General features: G+C 30.3%; 5 protein-coding genes across 6 annotated transcripts in view; 3 read left to right on the top strand and 2 right to left on the bottom strand.

The window, feature by feature from the left end:
• Window positions 1–51: 51 nt before the first annotated feature.
• LOC115234806 (rho GTPase-activating protein 1) lies at window positions 52–5060 on the bottom strand. The gene is made up of 10 exons (XM_029806149.1): window positions 4776–5060; window positions 4284–4391; window positions 3956–4102; window positions 3373–3553; window positions 2920–3138; window positions 2742–2840; window positions 2444–2631; window positions 2174–2374; window positions 1983–2089; window positions 52–1903 (listed from the first exon to the last, which is right to left on the bottom strand). Exons 1-10 carry the CDS (start codon window positions 4852–4854, stop codon window positions 1730–1732), a joined length of 1503 nt encoding a protein of 500 aa, XP_029662009.1. The 5' UTR covers window positions 4855–5060; the 3' UTR covers window positions 52–1729.
• Window positions 5061–5999: 939 nt separating this feature from the next.
• On the top strand, window positions 6000–12959 carry LOC115234804 (cytosolic carboxypeptidase-like protein 5). The gene is made up of 11 exons (XM_029806146.1): window positions 6000–6585; window positions 6818–7110; window positions 7235–7573; window positions 7658–7929; window positions 8002–8155; window positions 8292–8385; window positions 8456–8765; window positions 8844–9051; window positions 9137–9298; window positions 11700–12384; window positions 12475–12959. Exons 1-11 carry the CDS (start codon window positions 6471–6473, stop codon window positions 12495–12497), a joined length of 2655 nt encoding a protein of 884 aa, XP_029662006.1. The 5' UTR covers window positions 6000–6470; the 3' UTR covers window positions 12498–12959.
• A 1490-nt stretch (window positions 12960–14449) lies between these two features.
• Window positions 14450–19497, top strand: LOC115234776. Of its 2 annotated transcripts, XM_029806096.1 has the most exons (7): window positions 14450–14547; window positions 14626–14810; window positions 15128–15294; window positions 16577–16970; window positions 17168–17508; window positions 18162–18219; window positions 19363–19497. In XM_029806096.1, exons 2-7 carry the CDS (start codon window positions 14635–14637, stop codon window positions 19379–19381), a joined length of 1155 nt encoding a protein of 384 aa, XP_029661956.1. In that variant the 5' UTR covers window positions 14450–14547; window positions 14626–14634; the 3' UTR covers window positions 19382–19497. The 2 variants fall into 2 exon arrangements, with proteins under 2 accessions (XP_029661956.1, XP_029661957.1); XM_029806097.1 differs by lacking the exons at window positions 14450–14547; window positions 19363–19497 and having other exon boundaries at window positions 14571–14810; window positions 18162–18731.
• Window positions 19403–20711, top strand: LOC115234777. The gene is made up of 3 exons (XM_029806099.1): window positions 19403–19654; window positions 19766–19932; window positions 20009–20711. Exons 1-3 carry the CDS (start codon window positions 19441–19443, stop codon window positions 20606–20608), a joined length of 981 nt encoding a protein of 326 aa, XP_029661959.1. The 5' UTR covers window positions 19403–19440; the 3' UTR covers window positions 20609–20711.
• The window catches only part of LOC115234775, a 23994-nt gene continuing 21981 nt past the window's right edge, over window positions 19950–21962 (bottom strand). Inside the window, exons 8-11 of the mRNA XM_029806095.1 lie at window positions 21475–21594; window positions 21219–21405; window positions 20929–21018; window positions 19950–20592 (exon numbers count right to left, since the gene is read on the bottom strand). Coding sequence (XP_029661955.1) covers window positions 20564–20592; window positions 20929–21018; window positions 21219–21405; window positions 21475–21594 — 426 coding nt within the window. The 3' untranslated portion in view covers window positions 19950–20563. The remainder of the gene's footprint in view (window positions 20593–20928; window positions 21019–21218; window positions 21406–21474; window positions 21595–21962) is intronic.

The raw sequence follows: 21962 nt of genomic DNA, 5'->3' as shown, positions 1-21962 counted from the left end.
AATTTGGATTTTGCTTGTGAATGTTGTATGTAAAAAGTGAAACTGAAGATCTACAAATTAACATGCTTTATTACATGCTTTTTTATTGACAACAACGAGGAATGTAATCGAGTCACATCAGTTCTATACAGGTCTGGGTTAGTCTTTTCGATGATAGAGAGCAGAGATATTAGGCTCTGTCGGCCTATACTTTATCCCAGTTACCCATAATGGCAGGACTATTTAAAGGGATATACAAATTTGCGGTTCGCTCCGCAAAAACTGCTAAGTCTTTTATCTTTACATTTAAATGATGGACAAAATTAATTAAAAAATATTAAACTATACATGACATTCATTACATGCCAAGCTTTTTTCTCTTTTTCATTCACTCACTTTCTCTCTCTCTCTCTCTTTCGTTTTTTTGTAAAAACGATCATGTGATATTATCAGGTCAGGCGAATTTTCTTTTCCCGAGATCATAATTTAAAAAAAAATATCGTAAGATCGCTAGAATTTATACATGATGACTGAGTTACCACAACAGCCATTCTAATCACTTTATCATGCTCACGCTTGCTTTTTAATATTATGTTAACTCTAAACAGTATAAAGTATTTTACTTATAACTACTATATATATATAAAGAATGTCACAAAAGATGGAATGAACGGTTTAAAACAGAAAATATAATTTAATCTTTCTCTAATACTATCAGAGTGTTCTGTTACTTTTACAAAGCAAATAAATGCTCGTTTTAATTGTTTAGAGTTAACACAATGTCTTTCTATATTTATACATGTATAAATCTTCCTGTATTACAGTATATCTCGCCTTTCTCGAATTAAATACAATATTATATATACTACACTTGTTAAACTACAATTTATTTTATGTGATTGAATAATCAATTTTTTCGATATATACATAATGCGAAGAAAATGCCAAGTATTAAAGAGATTCATTACTTTATGATTCTTCTATTTTGTACCAAAACATTTTAGAAAAACTTTTTTTTATGAAACTTTGCAATGAAAATAAGCAACAGAAGCTGGTTGTGTGATATGCAAATATGTACATACTTTTATTAGAATAAAAAAATTAAATCGATTTAATTTAAATTTTTTAATTGACAAAATAAGAATAACATTAAAATAGAAACAACTTGATAAAGTTCGAAAAATTATAGATCGAAGAAATAATTAATATAAGTTACCTTAAAATAGATAATTAATTTATTATTTAAAAATTTTATTTAATTAAAAAAAAGATTAATTAAAGCAAAAGTCGGGACGAATCACGGTCCATGATCTCATGATTTCAGCGGCATTCAGCCGAATACTTTTTCGATTCTTGAATATATTATTTTCTACGCTTTGTTAAATAAGACTAAACGCTATATTTCTAAATAATCTTACATATTATATTTACTGCGTGACGTTCTCATATATCTTTGGTATTTGGTCGTAATTTTTCTCTAGATATACACACAAGTTGGCTGGCGTTCTAACATCGCACAACCGACATCCATTCGAACGTTTTATTCTTTCGTTCGGAAACATAATGTAACTACTCATATTAAAAAATCTTGTGCAAAATTGCGTGTAAATGAATATTAAGTTGTTTTCCTGTATGTATTCTCTTATACCTCACGTCGGATATAAAAATATTTCAGTAAAACAAAAGTAGTGCGGACGTTGTACGCGTGATGTGAACAATTGAATGTATTATAATTAGGCCCTTGACGCTTTTAAATAATGAAAATCTTATCTTGATAAGTAAATAAAAAGTCTACGAATTGATTGATGAATCCTATTGCAGTGAGGGACATTCCACATGCTGGTGGTGCTCTAACTAGATTCGGTCCAAATACGACCGCCAGATTGCTAGAAGTCATCTTATTTAGGTCGCATCGGTCCATTACCTATTATAAAAAAAAAAGATATGGGTCAAAAAGAGATTTTATCTTGCTTTTACAGAAATTGTAAATATTAGCTACTTACCCTCGATAAGAACTGTACAATGTATTTAAGGACTTGGTAGTTATCCTCAGGTAGTTTTTCCAATATTAATATCTTAACTTTACGCGGACGTTCGTCTTTCGATAACGCTTCAAAACAAATTCAAAAGATGCTTTATCTCGTTAAATAAATAATAATATCGTTAAAAAAGAGAAGGAAAACATCATGCTTACTTTGAAATTGCGTGATTTCATCATATAGTTCATAGGTCATAAGAGGTTCGTCTAGCTCGCGAAGGAAGGTCTTGAGTAGAACCGCAGCAATGTGCGGATCCCCTTGAAAATCGACGGGTAAACCTTGATTGCAACGATTTTGAAGTTCTTTGATCACCGCTACGTTGGCCGATCTTCTAAATATGCCTTCTGTTTCCAGTGCTAAAACAATGATCAAACGATTATCGTTTTACTCTCCACAGAAGACGGTTTTTTATCGAAATATCGTACCGTCTGGTGTATCGAGAAATTCCACGCACTGCCTTAGAATAGGTGGTATCGGATCGCCGTTATTATTTTCCTTTATAAATTGCAAACTAGCACCGAACTGAGTCGTGCCAACCGGTGTAACTACTGTGCTTTGTGGCGGACTTGCCGGCAAATACTTTTTATTCTTTATCAGTAGTTGATTATTATGTCTGAAAAAATCATTCCACATGTAAATTGAATTGTGATCGCGTCAATCAACGTAAATTCTATCATGATGCCAACATACTGTTTTGTATAACAGTACAATTAAATTACATACTCTATTACTTGGGGAGGTATAATTAATTGATCCAACTTAATATAGTGTGCTAAATCTTCCAGATAATTAACATACATCATTTTTCGTCCAAATTTGACACTGCAAAAATATAATTCGCCTATTCATACATAGTATATAATAATACAAAGTGTTACATAGAAAAGAAAAAATTGCATACCTAATAGCCGGTTTAAATATTTGCCACACAAACCTAATAAAGTTTGTGGGATGTACTAGGTAAAGGGCTTTGAGATTTTTTTTATATTTTCTGTCAAATGCTTTATACGCTTGCCATAGCCAAGATAAAGGTGGCTTATTTTTTGACGTAAGGCCATAATGAAAGTAAACGAGACTATAATCTTGTTCCACGAATGTGTCTAAAGTATGCGTAAGATACCTGCAACAAAAATATCCATTATGATAAAATCTATTTTATTAATAATTAAAAAGAAAAAAAAAATACATTATCAAAATCGAGAAAGTGAATAGGGACTTTATAAGTGATTCATTAACAATATCACAGAATGACATGGAGATCCTTAAATAATATTTACAGGCAATTATAAATCATTATTCGCGGATCGGATAAATATCTCGCGTGACGTCCTACATACGCATATCGCGGACTCACCTAAGAAATTTAGCGTGATTGAAGACCTCCTTTCCTATGGAAGGCAATTTGCAGGCTGACACAACAATTACTTTGCGACCGGCACTGTCATCGCCAACTACTTCCACAATACCATGTTTAGATATGTCGAAATAATCCTCCTCGTCGGCGAGCTCTCCGTCCAAAGCAGCTAGATCTTCCGCTGTCCATTAACAAAGACTTTCCATGTAATATAAATTTCAGAATCGACACACATTTCAGGCATACTCATAATAAATTTATTTCAACTAAAAACCATCGAGTCAAAATAATTCGAGCCCCTTAGGAATAATTTTTGTCTCATAAAAGAAACGTATATTCCATGGACAATATACCACTATCCTGCTTCATGAGGCTCGAACGTAACGCTTGCATTGTGCATTGTGCATTATGTTATTATGCAAAATGGATTAAAAAAGCGTAACAGTTGTTACTTTTCCTCTGTCATCTTTACACCATGCAATATAAAACAAGCTGTACAATGTTCTACACATAATTCACCTGCTATGCCCTGAGAATGCCATGACATTTAGTCGCTATTAACAGAAGGTAAAAGGTCACACACCGGATTCGATAACTGGAGCATCTACCAAAGCTTCCTCAAAGTTTTCCTCAATCGTCCCGTCGCTTACTGGGCTTTCCAAATAATCCATTCCTGCAGTACCAACTGTGCTGTTCACCAAATCCAATTTGTCTTCTAGAAGGCGTGCAGCTGTAAAAACAAAGTCAATTTTATGTAAAAAAAATAATGCAATAATAGCTGTATCGCACAAATTAATCTCTCATATAATTATATAATTATGAGAAAATTTTGAAAATGAAAGAAGAGAGCAGCTATTCAAATTGTCAAAAACAAAACTCATATACATCTTAAGACAGATTAGATATCTCACCATTGTTTGAAGTAGTTTGCAATTCTGTATCATCAAATTCCAAATTCGGCTCGTAATCGTGATAATCTGACAGACTAGGGTAAGGATCTTCACAGTCGTTGCCTATCCCTGTTGACATACAGGTATATATCAAGGTAAATCTCTCGAGACAGTAAATAAATAATAATAAAAAAAAATTAGCAAGTCGATGATACTTTTATATATTTATGCAAAAAATATCTTGGAAAATGACCGACTCAATCTTGTTCTACATTTAACAACGAACTCTGCTGCTTGCAGAGAATTTGCAGAAGCTTTTCGTTTGCTAAATATTACGATGCTAAATATGACGACTCTCAACTATAAAAGGGAACGATACAAGGCGTCGACAATAAAAAGAACGGCAATAATACGTATGATTTTGATGTAAATCTAATAATTGACGTCGCAGACGAGTAACGTTCATTTGACACAAATATCGTCAACAATCGCAACTACCGCACGCCAGCTCACCTGTCAGCGTCCGCGACGGGCTCAGTGGCGTCGGCTGATAATCCGCTTCCATTTTTCGGTCCGGCGTCGATACGTACATACGAAACGCAGTCCCGGTGTCGGTGTTAATTTCTTTTCTTCTACAAATGATCCGAGATCTTCTCAAGCGACCGCATTATCTCTTCCTCGCGAGACGTGTGGCAGAACAACGCGCGCTACGGATCACGTCACGCTTTCATCTGTCGCTGTTGTTGCGCTGCAGTTGTGCGAAGTTGTGCGAGGTTGCAGGTATCGATATCCTCTTTTGAACCTAGAGTACGTATTCGATATATCGTTATTCCCCAGGCAGAGCAATATTATTTATAAAAAATGTACAAAATATTTATAAGTATTTGAATATTTTATAAATATTTATTAGAATATTTTATAAATACTTTTGTGATCTTTGATTTAACAGATGAAATACTTCGACGAGTCATTTCGAATATTAGCGGGTATATTAAATTACAGTGATCTGTCAAAATATCTGTATTAACGATGAATGTTTACGCTCGATTCTTTGTGGAATAAAGTCTGCATATATCTGTGTATGTTCAACGAGCACGCTGGATTTGCTTTTCCCAGACAGCCCATAATATTTATAAAATATGTACAAAATATTTATAATAATTATTTGAATATTTTATAAATATTTTTGTGGTCTTAAATTTATTAAAACAGATCATAAATATTTATCATAAATATTTATTTTTTACTTATTATAATGATACAAAATATTTAGTTTATATTTTAATAATATATCAAATTTAAAGTTTTTATGATTTCTTCTCTTAATATGTATACAAAATGTATAAAATATTTATATAATATTTCAAAAAATAAATAGTAAAAAATATTTATGAATATTTATCATAAATATTGTGTGTTGTCTATAGGTCGTGAGAGGATCTTAGAAAAAAAAGAATATCTTTTATTAAAAAAATTGCTGAGAAAGTGAAATGCGTTTGACATTTACAGAGAAACGCGAAGTTCCTTAATAAAGATATAAAAGAGAAAATTAAATTTAAGAAAATCAAAACATATTTGAAATATATACATTTTATATGATTTTAATATCAAGGAAAATCCTTGCGAAGGCCAATTCCCCCTTTTCCCCCTCCATAAAAAATATTTTGACATATGAAACTTTTGACATATGAAACTTTTTTTATATATATACGCGATTTATTTTAACTCCTATAAATTCCTCTCGGGTTTAATCGAATTGTGTGTGATCCACGCGAAAATAACACGATCGATAAGCGATGCAAGCGCGTCATCGTTCCCCACGTATGATTCTCCGCGAGCATTCAACTGTATACTCGTTTCAGCATCGCTCAAAGATGAGCGATCCGGCTCGTAATCGTCAGTATCGCGCGATCGCTGTTTACTACCGCTTTGAGAGTCTGTGAATCGCACGAGTTATTTTATGTAGCGTATAAATAGAGATCATATGATCGAGAGTAGCCAAGAGACGCGATTTTGCCTTGCGGGAACGAGAGCGATGTTGATCGTAACGTATAAGTGAGTGTCCGTCCCCCTCTGAAGTCGAGTCAACCGAGAAAACGAAGGAGAGGAGCTTGAATCCTTACGTTATCGCGAGCACACCAACTGACACGTGAATGGATTGTCATCTGCCTCGCGTACCGATCTTGCCACAGACGTGAGACACATATCATGGCGAGCTCGAGCGAAAACATTACTTGCGGTGGCTTCGTGTTTTTCAACAACTTTGACTCGGCCAATCTGGCTAAAGTGGAACAAGTGAGAATACCAGAGACTTCTGATAAAGGTAATGAAATTACCTAATTTGACGTTTCATCGATCTAGATTGATTTTGTTCGCATTTTGATATAAATAAAACAAGCGTATTGTCCAGGAGAACGTTTGTTTTTCTTGTAAATGACTAATTGATTAAAGATTGATCTCTTACTATGTGTAAATTTAACTGTCCATTGTTATAGATTGTATAACACCGCAAATGTACTTCTTATGTAACAACGCAATAACTTTACTATTTTTAGATGTTTACGAAATTGAAAGTAAATTGACCAATAACTCGAATTCTAAGGAGATATCGGATTATGAATTTAATATATGGACGAAGCACGATTGTCATGGTACACAATTTCAAAACAACAATAGGACTTGGTTCTATTTCGGAGTCAGATCTAATTGTCCAAGTGTCTCGGTCAGGTTTAACATAGTCAACTTGAACAAGCAAGTCAAGATGTTTAGTCAGGGAATGTGTCCAGTTTTTAAAATTGTACCAGGACATTTACATTGGGAGCGAATTCGTGAAAGACCTACATACACTGTAATTATACTATATATAATTATAGGAATGCACATATCTAAGAATGTAGCAAGATCATAAACATATGTATAATAATTATTTAGCGCACAGTTATATATAGCATACTATTTTTATAACATTGCAGCTTGATCAGAGAGGAAATGACTTTACTTTATCCTTCCTCTATTACACTCCAGAAAATTCAAAAGCTGTTACTTACTTTGCTTTTACCTATCCATTCTCATATACAGATTTACAAAATTATTTGAAAAGGATTGATGCAAGAATGGGTAAACGGAGTGTAATGTGTACAGATGATATCTATTATCACAGAGAATGTGCAATAAAATCTTTGGAGGATCGTAGACTAGATGTATTAACAATAAGCTCTTATCATAACATATCAATGGAGAGAGAAGATAGACTGATTAATATGTTTCCTGAAAAGAATGAGGAGAGGCCTTACAAATTTCGAGACAAAAAGGTACACTATTTGTACTACGTTTATTAAATGTAAAAAATGCATATTTTCAGCAAAAAATATATCTACATAATTATGTGCATTTAGGTAATTTTTATTAGTGCCAGAGTCCACCCAGGTGAAACACCGTCTAGCTTTGTTCTGAACGGTTTTCTCAATTTTTTGTTAAATCGCGACGATCAGATTGCCATAAATTTACGTCGCCTATATGTGTTCAAATTAATACCAATGCTCAATCCAGATGGTGTCGCTAAAGGTCATTATCGCATGGACACTAAGGGAGTAAATCTGAATAGGGTTTATTTAAATCCTTCTGAAGTAGATCATCCAACAATATATGCTGCAAGAAATTTAATAAGGTAAACACTCTTATCTCTGATTAAATTATTTAGAGTACACAATACAATTTTTTTACATACTTTTTTTTTTAGATATTATCATAATTTTTATCAAGTACCAAGCGATTTAATCGACGATCTATCAGATATAAATTTAGAAATTGTAGACAGCAAACTAAGCATTATAAATTCAACTGCTTCAATAGCAAACGCTGTACGTGATACAACTACAAGACTGTTGCAACAAGTATGATCAAAACAATATTTCTTTATATTGCAAATAAATTTGTGCAGAAAATTTCAAAAAGTGAATGTTAACAATATATTTTATATTACATCAAGTTCTGCAGTATTACACTTTTAACATTATTATTGTTCGACAGGTAACATTTATGTCATTGGACGAAAATAGATGCGCTCAGGAAACTAATGAGAAACGTTTATTGACATTGGAAAATTTGGACAGTGCAATTATTGGTATTGATATTTACTTTGTATGATGGAATCTCATCATATCTAATTTCTGATTAGCTTATCGTGTACACAGATGAGAGGGATGAATTATCTAAAGAAAATGGTAAGAATGATAACATCGCGGAAGATAGAACAAATGACAAAGTAACTTATACAGCCGTCGGTATGGGCGAAGTATCGAAGTCTTCGGATAATTCCGGACTGTATTTATACATCGATCTACATGGTCACGCTTCGAAGAAAGGCGTATTCATGTACGGAAATCACTTTGCCGATCCGGAGGATACTATTACATGTATGCTGTTACCTAAATTGATGTCCATTAACAATCCAAACTTTCATTTTACATCCTGCAATTTTGCAGAGCGAAATATGTACATTATGTGAGTATATTTTTATTGCTAGAATTGATGTAGATGTTTTTATATTATCAAAATATTAAATACACATGGCTTGCATAGAGACAAACGAGACGGCATGTCGAGAGAAGGTTCGGGACGCGTAGCAGTTTACAAGACGACTGACCTAATACGTAGTTATACTCTAGAATGCAATTATAATTCTGGTCGTTTGGTGAATACAATACCAGCTAGAGTTCGCGATGGGATAAACAAAACTATGAATCACATATTTGTTCCTCCGAAATATACCCCAACAGTGTTCGAAGCGGTAAAAAATCCATCTTATTTTCGCCTTATTCGATCACATTCGCATAACAACAGGCATATTGCTAAAACATTAATAATACACACAGGTTGGAGCAGCGTTAGGTCCATCCATTCTTGATCTCACTGGAAGCAATCCCAACAGCCGATTGCCAAATAGCCAATATCGTTCTCTAAGAGGAGTAAAATCTCATTTGAAATTAGCATATGTGAACAATCTATCCTCACCACCCAACAGATCGATGCGTAAGGTAAATTTTGATGTAAATAGCGGGAGTGACGTTTGCAGTGCTGACATAAAGCAGTGTATAGTATCATAATCACTTATTCTGTTCAACGACTAACTTGGTATGCTGTTTACACTACAACACATTAGTGCCTGATCGAACGTAAATTTATTTGTATATAACTAAGAAAGTGGGAGAGAGATTTTATATATCTTAAATCGCGATATATCGCGAATTTTTATGTGCATATTTTGAATTGTATTGAAATCTGTACTGAAATTTATACAAAAACGATTTCGTATTTTATATAATTATATATATTATAATCAGTATTTTTTATATAATTATATATAATTGAAGAACATTTTCGGACAATAATATAGATATTTATTATGTTATTTATATGAGAAAAATACATATTGTAAAGATCTTATTTTTATATTCTTCTGAATGAGTCTTCCACAACTTTGATTTATATATAGACAAGACAATAATGTCCCATATATTTTTTAAAATAAATTTACGCATTAAGCTTCTGTCTCAATTAATTATTTTGTGAAACAAAATAATATAATATTTAATATTTATACATATATAATTTCACTGTATTGATTGATTGATACTGATTTAGTTGATATTTATATACATACACGATATATAACGCACAAATTAGTTTTTTTAAATGAGGATGAAAATTAAATTGATAGTTCAGAGAAATACAGGTGAGATGGATAAGTAATATTTTGCACTGGTGATTCATTTTACATTGTGACTAATTCAGCAAAGTCATCAATCATACACGCTTTAATGCTTCAATAATCATATCTGACATTAATATAATACTTGTTGGTAAATAATCAATTTTTATGCACTATATTTTTCACGCCGAATATATAAAAGTGCACTTATAGTCACGTCATTTAATTTATGCAGTGGTAAAATGAAGAAAAATTAATCTGTGTGAGTTGTTAAAACAATGTGTTAATACTACACACACACACACACACACACACACACATGTAATTAATTATATCTATTTCTTTAGCGAAGGGCACAGCGTGAAGATATAAGTGGTTGAACCATTATATCTTTGGATGATGGAATTGTTGGGATATGACAACTTGTTAATTAAAATTTAATCGTGTTAATTATTTTAACAATATATATATATAATTTTGTGTGTATATATATATATATATATATATATATTCTTGTAAAAAATAAATATACTAGAATGAATCAAGTTGAAAGAATTTTGAGAACTTTGCGATATCAATTTTTATTTTAATATACTCATTATGAATTAATCTAAATGCGCATTAAAAAAAATTATCTCTATTGCGGCACGATTCGCGTGATTCATTCTGTATTGATATACATTTTGCAATTATGTATATAACGTTTTTAAAACCTATATACAAAAAAAGATATATTTTGTAAATTACAAATTTATTATCTATGTTGAGATTATTATAAATGAAAGAATATAATCTTAATATTTTATCGAATAAATAAAATCTTCAAAAAGTCAGATAAATCTTGATCTCGACAATGAGCTTATTAAATATCATTTGCTTAAAAATCATTCCGAAATTCAAGATTCCGATTCATATTATGTATGCATTCATGTGTAAAAACTTCATAATGTATTAGACACACGGGTTTACATATCCAATTGTGTTAATAAATGTTACAGTTTTTAGCGATCATTTATTTATCTTACTTTTATTTGATTCCTGGAAATCCTGATCAAAGAATATCCTGATGAGTGTGAGATAACTTGGCATGAATTGTGCATTATGTTCACAAGCAAAAACTGTGGCAAATTAAATACAATAAAATATAATAATGCAATACATAAAAAAATTATAATGCATCTAAAATTACTGCTTGCAAGTTTTAGATGCCAACGAAATATATGGATAGTAATGCTATACACATTTTTTTAATAATGTACAGCACTCTCTAGCATGCATTACATTCAACAAATGTTCCTACTTGCTGAACATCAATTTTATAGAAATATATAATAAGAGAGTCTCGTCTAATAAAATATATATTTTTATTATCGAAAGTATTTTTATTTGCATTGTGAGCAATCTTTTTTGCTACTTTTGCTTATTTTATAATTTTCTCTGAAGTTTTTATATATCGTACATGTAGATATGTGCTTCGTCTTTTTAAAAGTGTATAATATGTACCATTCACTCTCGTTATGCATGGCAACCGCCGTAGTGTGAGGGGGTAAGTCATTATTTGCATAATTATACAATTGATAATGCGAAATCAATCTCTCTCTCTCACACACACATTTATTTTTTATGTTATTATCATACATCAATTGTACTTAAAAGATTTTTGTGATGTACGTATGAAGCACATCTTTCTCAGATACAATCTATACATATGCGCCCTTTATTTACAGGATAATGAGGGTGTCGCGCAAAATATCTGCATCCTGAAAGAATTGGAGACAAAACTAAGCGACGCGGTAACGGGAGCGAAAAACGCCGTTAAGAATGAAAGTAATTTAGTGAAGAAATGCATTCTACGCCGCAGTGCCTCTCTTTATGCAGCGGTAAAGAGAATCAAGAGCAACAAGAAGCCTCGGCAAACACTTGCTCGTCGAGCATTGAAGAATCATTGTTCTAATAATGTAGAGAACAGCGCGATAATCTGCGCGGTCAAATCCAAAGTGGAAGCAAAAACCTTCCTAAAGACAATCGATCGCTATCGATCGAGTAAATCTAATGTAGAGTCAATGATCGGTGACAATCTCGAACCGCGTTTGAGCACGAGTAAGAGATTAACGAATAATTCGGCGAGGATGCATGTATCTTCCGAAAAAACAGCAGCGGTAAGACACGGTGCGAAAAGATTGAAGATCGTTTCGTCCACTAAAACATTCAAGGCTCTCCCTGAGATCAGAGAATCTAGCGTCATGGACGAAACTGATGCGAAAATGTCCTTGAAGATAACACGTGCTTACGAGAAACAGAATGCTAAAGGAGATAGGGCCAGACTTGGTGGACACATCAAACCAGATAAGTCCTTTAGACTGAAAGAAACAAATAAGACTGCTGTTAAAGAGAGTTCCATATTTGAAGAAGGTATGAAGCAAAATTCTAAATGAGCTTCAATGTTGAAAAAAAGTTGCTAACTTATTTCGTCATTGTTTTTCTGAGATGTTGTCTTTTCAGAAACATGTTTCCCATATTTGTAATATATATATAGGATGAGTTATGATGTAATCCCAACAAACAAGAAATACTTTCTTATAAAGAAGTCTAATAAAAAGTATACATAAGTAAATTTTTTATACATTCTGAATATAATATGCAAAATGTATAGTTAAATTTCTTATTTGTATTATACTTGATGATACAATGTATCATTGTACACTATTTTTAATGTTTCTTTTTTCGCAAAGTGATATATATTTATTTGCCTTTTTAATTAAAAGGCAATAAAACTGTGAAATTGCCATATAAATGTATATATCATGTTATTACATATATATTAGACACAAAATGCTATGTCAATTAATCATATATAATGATATTTATTATTTATATACTAAGTATCCATTTTTTCTCTAATTTTCCATACAATTATCTTTAAAACTAATGCTTAGCCCAAAAACTTGTCACAAATTAAAGTTATTCGTTTATTTTAAAAAAGATATATCATATAAATCTTTACTCATTCGTTAATTCTCGTTAATAATCCACAACTAAAAAACGTCACTTTATTAATTAATAATGCATGACAATTATTAATAAAAAAATATATACAGGGTGTCTCAAAACATCCTTGACAACGCTCGTGAGCAAGTAGAGCATAGTAAACTGAACAGAAAAGTTCTGTAATATTTTTTTCTACATTTTTTCTCTAATTTTCCATACAATTATCTTTAAAACTAATGCTTAGCCCAAAAACTTGTCACAAATTAAAGTTATTCGTTTATTTTAAAAAAGATATATCTTAAGGTCAGCATAGTTCTCTTTTACCATATTCAAAAGTTGATTTATATCGTGTAAACATTTTTTAATTTGGATTATTTTTATATCAGTTTCCTAGATAATTGTATATGTAGAAGAATAATACTTCATATAATAAAATATTCTGTTATCAGTATTCTATTTGAATATGAAGAAGGATGTACTTTTCTATATCTCCCTCTCATAATATTCTAATTTTATATAAAACGATAAACAAAAATGTTTCTCACGAGCGTTGTCAAGGGTGCTTTGGGACACCCTGTATATAACATGAGAAGGGAGAAATTAAATATAAAAAAAAAGAAAAATATTTTTAACGAAAAAATTCTAAAAAAGAAAAGCTATAGTGAAATTTTTTTGATATATATATATAAGTTACGCAATTTAATATGGAAAGAAATATTTATATGTAAGAAATCTGATAGAATAAATTATATTTTATTTTTTTTACATATGATGATCAGTAATAATATTTTGAATTAAATTCTATGCTATTTTGTTGTAAGAAAAGAAATTAGCAATGCAAGTAATTGTATTTTGAAAACAAAAGTGCTGTGTGTTTTATATATATGAAATCTAAAAATCTTAATATAATGTATAACTATATACTTTGTTTATGTATAATGTTTATTTTTGTTTATATTATCAAAAGTTGAAATTGAAATTTATTCTATGTTCGAAGAATTTAATTCTAACTTTCTGTGTCGATTCCAATAATTTCAGTTTTTTATTTAACAACAGTATATTGTGATATATTGATATATATTATGCTAAAATTTAAAAAAGTATAATAAAATATATATGTTTCAATATAAAACGGATGATATATTTATATTTTTTCAAAGTTTCCCAATATTATGTGTCGATACTAATTGTCAGGATCACTTTTAATTATTAATTAACTTACAGACCGATAACAAAATTTCAAAATCTATATTATATTACATACTAAAATTATATTGTTAAAAATTTTTTATGTTGCATTGTAAGTTAATCAACGATTAAGTTAATCCAAGTTTGATTGAAGTAGTTTTAAATCTATTTATTGAATTATGTTGAAGTTTGATTTTTTTATTTAAAAAAAATGTATTAACGCCGCCGTTCGCCGCCGCCGCCGATAAATTATATCATTCGCCGATTCCGCCGCCGCCAAAAAAGTAAATTTTCGGCGAACTCGCCGCCGCCAAGATATTTTACCTCTAATGCCGCCGCCGATTTGAAATATAACGGCGCAGGGGTCTACTCGTCGGTGACCGTGGTTTACATACACAGGTTTGTTTTGCTTTCTTATTGTACCTCATATGTATGTTGCAGTATTGTGATATTTAACAAGCAGGCATTACGAATTAGGGATTTAAAATGGAAGAACCAACGGCAAAGAGAATTCGTAAAACTTCTACCGGATTCGAAAATAACACAGTGGAAAGCTATGAAAATCCAATGGATTCGAATATTTACCTAAACTATGACATTTTGAGAATTGTCTTTAGGTATTTAAATGTTAAGGAATTAGAAAGAGCCGCGATGGTTTGCAGGTATAACGATCGTAACATGTTAATGATTTGCATTCAATTTAATCCTAAATACATGATCAGAATTCTATATCCAAAAAAAATTAAAAAGAATTAAGTACAAATGCAGATTCGATTTATAAATAAATCTGTAAAGCATTTTATGTCATTTATTTTAAAATGTATACACTTAAATTCACAAATTTTATACGTAAATTTATTAGCAGTTATATTTAACATCATTTTATTACAATCTGCTAAATTGTAAATAAAAAGCACATTATATTACAAACTGATACTAATATATAGTATGAACTCCAATGTACAATTTTTCTTTATAGGTTCTGGTTAAAAGCTGCAAATCATGAAAAATACACAAGAGGTCCTGATTGTTTTATAGAACATCACCTACATTTTACAGATAAAACACGTTTTATCGAAAAATCAAGGATTAAACCAACTATAGGATTTTTTTTTATACCGTACAAAACACTGTATGGTATACATGGTATGTATACGCTTTTTAATAAGCGAATTCATCCTAATTAATTTATTGATATTTATCATAATGTTTATGGATAGCATAACTATTATATATAATATATTCAGTATAGAGATGAATGAAAAAAATAAATAAATAAAAATAATAAATAATAGGTCCATACGATTAAATCAACAAACGTTAAAAAAAAAGACAGATGAACCAGGCGCAGTAAAAAAAATAATTTATAAAAATATCTTTAATAAATTTACCATCACCTGTAAATATTTCTTATATATGAAATTTTGGGTCTTTACTTGGATTATTCTTAATTATTCAAATTTTTAGTGGATTTTTCCTATCTATACACTATTGCCCCAATACAAATTTTGCTTTCTTCAGAATTATTCATATTATTCAAAATGTAAAATTAGGATGATTAATTCATAATATTCATATTAATGGAGCATCAATATTTTTTATTTGTATATATTTACATATCAGACGAGGATTATATTATAACTCATATAAACTAACTAATACTTGATTAATTGGGATATCAATTTATCTTCTATCAATGGCTACTGCTTTTTTAGGATATGTCCTTCCCTTAGGCCAAATATCATTTTGAGGAGCAACTGTAATTACTAATTTAGTATCTACAATTCCTTATATTGGTAATTTAATAGTACAATGAATTTGAGGAGGATTCTCAATCAATAATGCTACATTAAATCGATTTTATTCAATTCATTTTATTCTCCCATTTATTATTATTATAATAGTAATATTACATTTATTTTTTCTGCATAATACAGGCTCATTAAATCCACTAGGTGTTAATAGAAATTTATATAAAATCCCCTTTCATATTTACTTTTCAATCAAAGATATTTTAGGATTTACAATCTTTCTTTTTTTATTCTGATGAATTAATCTTGAATATCCATACATATTTAGAGACCCAGATAATTTTATTCCTGCAAATCCAATAATAACTCCTATTCATATCCAACCAGAATGATATTTTTTATTCGCATATGCAATTTTACGATCTATCCCTAATAAATTAGGTGGTGTAATTGCTTTATTATCATCAATTATTATCCTATACTTTTTACCTTTGATTAACTCTAAACTTAATTCATTCATATTTTATCCAATTAATCAGTCAAAAAGTTAAAATAGAATAGCAGTTAAAAAGTTAAAATAGAAATTATATATGAAATTAGTAACTAAATCTCGCTTCTAATAATTAAATAATATTTAAATAATCTATATTTTTTATTTTTTTTTATTTTTTTATAAGAACTGATAATAAAAATACTACCATCAAATTGCAGTGCCGTAATGCTTTATACTTTCGGCACAATTATAAATGAAAGACTAGAACTAAGTGATGATACAAGAGTTGATGATACAGAATTTCGAAACATAGTATGTGCACTTTTGCCAGAAATTGCAGATGTGAAAATCAATAGCTTAATTCTATGTACAGAATATAAGCAGCCAGGCAGTTTATTAGTTCCGTCTGAGCTTTTATTAGAATTCCAAAATCATGTAAGGAAACTTATTGATATGATAAAAGAAACACCTATCCCAAATCAGGACGAGTCTACGTGTTTCATATACTTATGTAATGACTTGTGTAATGAATTTATTCATTTGTCAAAACCTTTGCTCAAGGCTGTGCAAGAATACAGGTAATTTAAATATAAATTATCAACAATTTTATACATTGTATATTAGATTGATGCAAAAGTTCGTCTCGTTTTTTGTTTTATGTTTTTAGTAGTAAAAAAACGGGGTGACGAACTTTTGCATCAACCTAATGAAAAATAATATATAACAGATATTGGATGACATGATATTGGATAACATAAATTCTTTTTGCTTATAGTGGAATAGATAGAATAACTTCTGTATGGGGTGGTGTAATGAAGTGGCCTCTATCAACTGCATGTTTTAGAGTTGTTCTAATTACTGGTTCGATACAATCATGGTCTGTAGTTGTAGACGGAAGATACACAACAGAGGAGCAAGTTACAAAAAAATTAAGATTATTTAAGAACCAAGTAAAATTAAAGAAACATTCCGTGGGATTTATATTCTCATGTTTGGACCGTAAAAATGTGCTCGAAAAACCAGACTCAACGATATTCAAGACATTATTTCCCGAAGTATCGCTGGTTGGTTGTTTTGACGACAAGGCGGTCGGAAAAAATACAATGGACCACGAAAGTAAATAAATATAAAATGAAAAGCTTTAATATTAAATATCTAAGTAAGAAATAGTGGACTAATTAAGAGCCTGGCGCGGTAAATGATGCGCGAATTAATTTTTATATATGTTTCTTATTTCTTATGAACATTACGGTTCTATTTTTGGACCATCTTCAGCAACTCAATATCAATCGTTTTTCTTGTTTTTTATGCATCTATCCGTGACCCTTAGTAACCATACACAAAAATGAAGAGACGAAATTGAACAGTTGCGTCCCGCAGTGTTGTGATCCGCGGTACCTTGTTTCGACGGAAGATATGTCGATTTATGCAGTTTCCAAAAAAACATGACCAAATAAATGCTTCCTTTGTGGCTGAAACCGGAGGGAGGCTCATCATTTTTATGCATGGTTACTGAGGGTCATGAATAGATGCATAAAAAACAAGAAAACCGATTAATATTAACAGTTGCTTAAGATAGTCCAAAAATAGGACCGAAACGTACATAATAAACAAGAAACATATATAAAAATTAATTCACGCATCATTTATCGCGCCAGGCTCTTAATTAGCCCATTATTTCTTACTTAAAAGTGAGCAACTTTCTAATTTCTTTCTCGATAATAAAATGTTGTTTCTCGAAAAAGCATATAGTTTTTATTTGGTTTCAGTGGGGAGCAGAAGGGACTGGGAGATCGACGAACAGACGACCACATTTATGCTACTTACGTACGGTTGATGCTTTGAAAGAAGATGCGTATGGATGTTTGTACTACGATTATTTTTTGTCGATTATTTTTTCATTTGCGCGTTGTTAAATTTTAACTAGATCTCTCTCTTTCTTTCTCTATCGCACTGGTCTTTTTCTCATTTATAATTATACATAAACAATGGCGCTTACATTCATAAAGTAAAAACATACAGCATGATGAATCTTATCTCTATAGCAATAAATCTAAATATAGAGATCATACTTTATTTTTAAATGCGTTCTATGAGTGTTTTGTACAAGTTCTAATAGACGTCGCTGTCGGAAGATTAAATGTAATAATATATTATTGTTCGTATACTATGAGCACATATTTTGTATTTTGTTGTATTACATATTTTATTTATTCCGTTTTTATTACGTTTTGTGATATGCATGTTATAAACGATTATATGCGTATTATACCGGACGGATGATCCAATGTAATCTGCCTTGATTAAAGTACGTATATCAGAAAACGCAAATGCAAATACTCCAATATACCGAGTTGTTATTTTAAGATTAAAAATATTAGCACTTTTACCAGAGTTTTTACATATATCTTTGTGGTAAAAAAGCAGAGTAATTTTTTATTACATTTTAACTTGCAAATAATAATGCTCCTTTTGAATCTTCTTCACGTTGCCATCGACAGTTACGAAATCCTTGGACATTCTGTTAAATATGTCATTCACCGTGTGGAGAGACAGCTATCGTTTATCGACATCCTTTTTCTTATTATTTATTACAAATTCTTTACTTTCATACATATATATTACCCTAAGCACCGGTCAATATGGTTGTGTTCAATCGCACCAATTAATCTTTTGCTCTTATGGGAAAGTTGTAAGTGGGTATTTCTTTGTGTTTCGAAGTGTTTAATGGCTTCTTATGATTTATTTCTTCAAAATAAAATAAGGGTATACATAGTACATATATACATAGTACATAATTTTTAATGTTGAAAAGAGAGAAAAGTAAAGATGAAAAATGAAAAGTACAGAGAGTTTATTCGACGCTTTATGGTAAGTAAAACCACAATTTTTAAAAGTTAAAATTGTCCCATTACTTTTATTACGATTAAAATTGCAAAATTGCATGTCATTGTTGGAGATAGTTCATAGAAATCATCATACCAAATAATGAAGAGATAATACAGAGAAGATAAGAAAAGAGAATCCATTAAGTTAATATCTAAAATAATGGAAATTCAAACATTTATATTCTACGATTTGGAAACAACTGGTTTGATTCAAGGAAAGATCATGCCAAGAATCACGGAAATTGCTTTAGTTGCTGTTACAAGAGAGTCGATATGTAATTGCAACAAAGCATCTTTGCCGCGAGTCTTGCATAAGCTAATACTTCCGATCAATCCCCAAAAAATCATACCACCAACTGTAGCATATATGACAAGTAAGTTGCTTTATTAGCTTAAATTGATTAATACATAAATAAAATTGAAGAGAATCTAAATTAAGAAAATTTTATAATATAATGATATAATAATCTCTCATAAATTTGTAGAATTATTTAACGAGGACATGTTGCTACTGCAGCCTTTTGAGTGTGAAGTTTATGAGTTAATAATGTGCTTTCTACAGCGTCTCACACCACCAATTTGTTTTGCAGCACATAACGGCAACAGATTCGATTATCCGATATTCTTGCATGAACTCGAGTGCATAAATAAGGTATAATTTATTTTTAAGGTGATCAGTTATTTATTTCTCTATTTATTCAATAACAATTAATTTTTTGCCATTAAAGGTTTTTGACGACAAAATTCTGTGCATTGATACATGGAAGATGTTTCAAGATTTCTTTAAGAAAAAAGATTTGGAACCAAAGACAGTCCAAGATTTATTGGATGATGAGTACAATGATTCGCTCTCCATGTTGGATATAGATGTAGTAATAATGGAACAAAAGACTAAAATTAATGCCATGCCCATTTCGCAAGCGATGCCTCCCTATAACGAATATATCAAAGTTATAAACGATAAGAAAAACGATACAAACAAGGAGTATAACGATGACATCGATGTCGAATCGCCGGAGGATTTTAGACAAAAAGCTAACGAAAAAACGCCAGAGAATCAAGTAATGAGGCAGCATGAGACTGTTCTTGTAGAAAGACCATTTAAAAAAAATAATCCAAGGAAGAAATTGGATTTTGGTTGCGAAAGACCAGTCAGCCTTAAACTCGGCGCCATTTATGAATATATGTTTGATTCAAATTTTCCTCACGAACATTCGGCCGAGGCCGATTGTCTCGCCATGATACGTTGCATCACCAATATTGTCGACTTCTTTCTTGAGTGGTCAGATAATAATGCAACTCCATTGGTTTGCTGTAAAAAAATATAGTGCAATATTAATTGATATTTTAGACAATAAAAATGATATACAAACAAATGAAAAATGATACAGAATTATGCAGTACAAAGGGGATATATGTGATTATTATGAATTAAGAGTTTAAAAAAATACATTGTAAATAATTACATACTTTTTCTTAAAAATAATTATTTTTTTTCGTTTTCGAGATATTTGACCATTTCCAGACTTTTCTAACCCTGTATATATATATATATATAAAGATAACTTACGTACACATAACATTCGCGACCATAGTTTTAATAACTTCCTAAGAAGAAAAGGAACGATTTGAAATGTATCATACTTACCAGACTCGAGTTCAGATTCCGATGATTCTAATGATTCTGAATTGGATTGATCACTTAAAGATTGCAAGATTTTAAGTTCACTTTTATTTACTGCAATAAAAAATTTAACCAAAATTATATTATTACAATATTAATATTTGTATTTTGGTAAATAAATAATAAAAATAATCAATTTTCTAATCGCCAGATTTTGTATAAATGTATATTGTATGTGTGCGTATGTGTGTGTGTGTGTGTATGTGTGGCTCTATGTGTATATACTTATATTTCGTTAAAAAATAAATACTCACAGATATATCTTGCTATTGCATATTTATCATTTGCGATAGTTTTCTCGATAGTTTGTATAATGTGATTTATTCTTCCTGTCATACTTCTCATTTCATCACGCCCAACATGTTCCAACAAATTAAGATCTTCGTCCCAATAGTATCTTATGCTACGTTTGTGAAAAGCTTCGTGAAGCTTTTGTAACATCTACAAATTTATCGTTATTTTATAACTAATTTAACAAAGGAAAAATTTTGAATTTTAGCAATATATTGCCGTAAAGAACAAAGAAGTAAATGATTGTCTGTTCGAAATCCGAAAAATATCCAATTCGTTCAAACATAATGTTTCGATATAATAGCTTGCGATGTTCCAGTTTTGTGTATCTCTTAGTTTCTGAGAGAATGCAATTAATAATCATATAAAAAAATTAATTTGAAATATAATTGCAAAAAAATATAAAAAAAGAATATTTTTGAATTAATTTACAATCTAGAATTTGTTATCCTTTTCTCTATGAAAGGAGCTATAGAGTTTCTATGTAAAATTTTTAAGTATATAAAAAATTTTGATAAAGTAAAAAAATTAAATCTTAATAAATTTGCTAATGATGTAAAAATAGACCAATCAATTAAAATATTATTTGAGGAAAGTTAAAGAAAGAGAAATTATTTTGATAAATAATTTAGATTTATATATGTATCATGATTCCAAAAATATATATATCATATTATACAATATAAAAATAATTATATATATATATA

The sequence above is a fragment of the Formica exsecta genome, unplaced genomic scaffold (assembly GCF_003651465.1).
Source record: "Formica exsecta isolate Colony F162 unplaced genomic scaffold, ASM365146v1 scaffold207, whole genome shotgun sequence".
NCBI lineage: Eukaryota > Metazoa > Arthropoda > Insecta > Hymenoptera > Formicidae > Formica > Formica exsecta.
Note: the sequence above shows the minus strand (reverse complement) of the source record. Positions and strands in the feature narration are given on the sequence as shown.

Coding starts and splice junctions, on each gene's coding strand:
- LOC115234806 (XM_029806149.1), bottom strand. CDS start 4,854: ATGTACGTATCGACGCCGGACCGAAAAATGGAAGCGGATTATCAGCCG. Junction 2,090..2,173: donor TGAAATCACGCAATTTCAAA/GTAAGCATGATG, acceptor TTTGTTTTGAAG/CGTTATCGAAAGACGAACGT. Junction 1,904..1,982: donor TTGTACAGTTCTTATCGAGG/GTAAGTAGCTAA, acceptor TTTTTATAATAG/GTAATGGACCGATGCGACCT.
- LOC115234804 (XM_029806146.1), top strand. CDS start 6,471: ATGGCGAGCTCGAGCGAAAACATTACTTGCGGTGGCTTCGTGTTTTTC. Junction 7,111..7,234: donor GTGAAAGACCTACATACACT/GTAATTATACTA, acceptor ATAACATTGCAG/CTTGATCAGAGAGGAAATGA. Junction 8,766..8,843: donor GAGCGAAATATGTACATTAT/GTGAGTATATTT, acceptor TGGCTTGCATAG/AGACAAACGAGACGGCATGT.
- LOC115234776 (XM_029806096.1), top strand. CDS start 14,635: ATGGAAGAACCAACGGCAAAGAGAATTCGTAAAACTTCTACCGGATTC. Junction 15,295..16,576: donor AACACTGTATGGTATACATG/GTATGTATACGC, acceptor TTTTTTTATAAG/AACTGATAATAAAAATACTA. Junction 17,509..18,161: donor AAATACAATGGACCACGAAA/GTAAATAAATAT, acceptor ATTTGGTTTCAG/TGGGGAGCAGAAGGGACTGG.
- LOC115234777 (XM_029806099.1), top strand. CDS start 19,441: ATGGAAATTCAAACATTTATATTCTACGATTTGGAAACAACTGGTTTG. Junction 19,655..19,765: donor AACTGTAGCATATATGACAA/GTAAGTTGCTTT, acceptor ATAAATTTGTAG/AATTATTTAACGAGGACATG. Junction 19,933..20,008: donor AACTCGAGTGCATAAATAAG/GTATAATTTATT, acceptor TTGCCATTAAAG/GTTTTTGACGACAAAATTCT.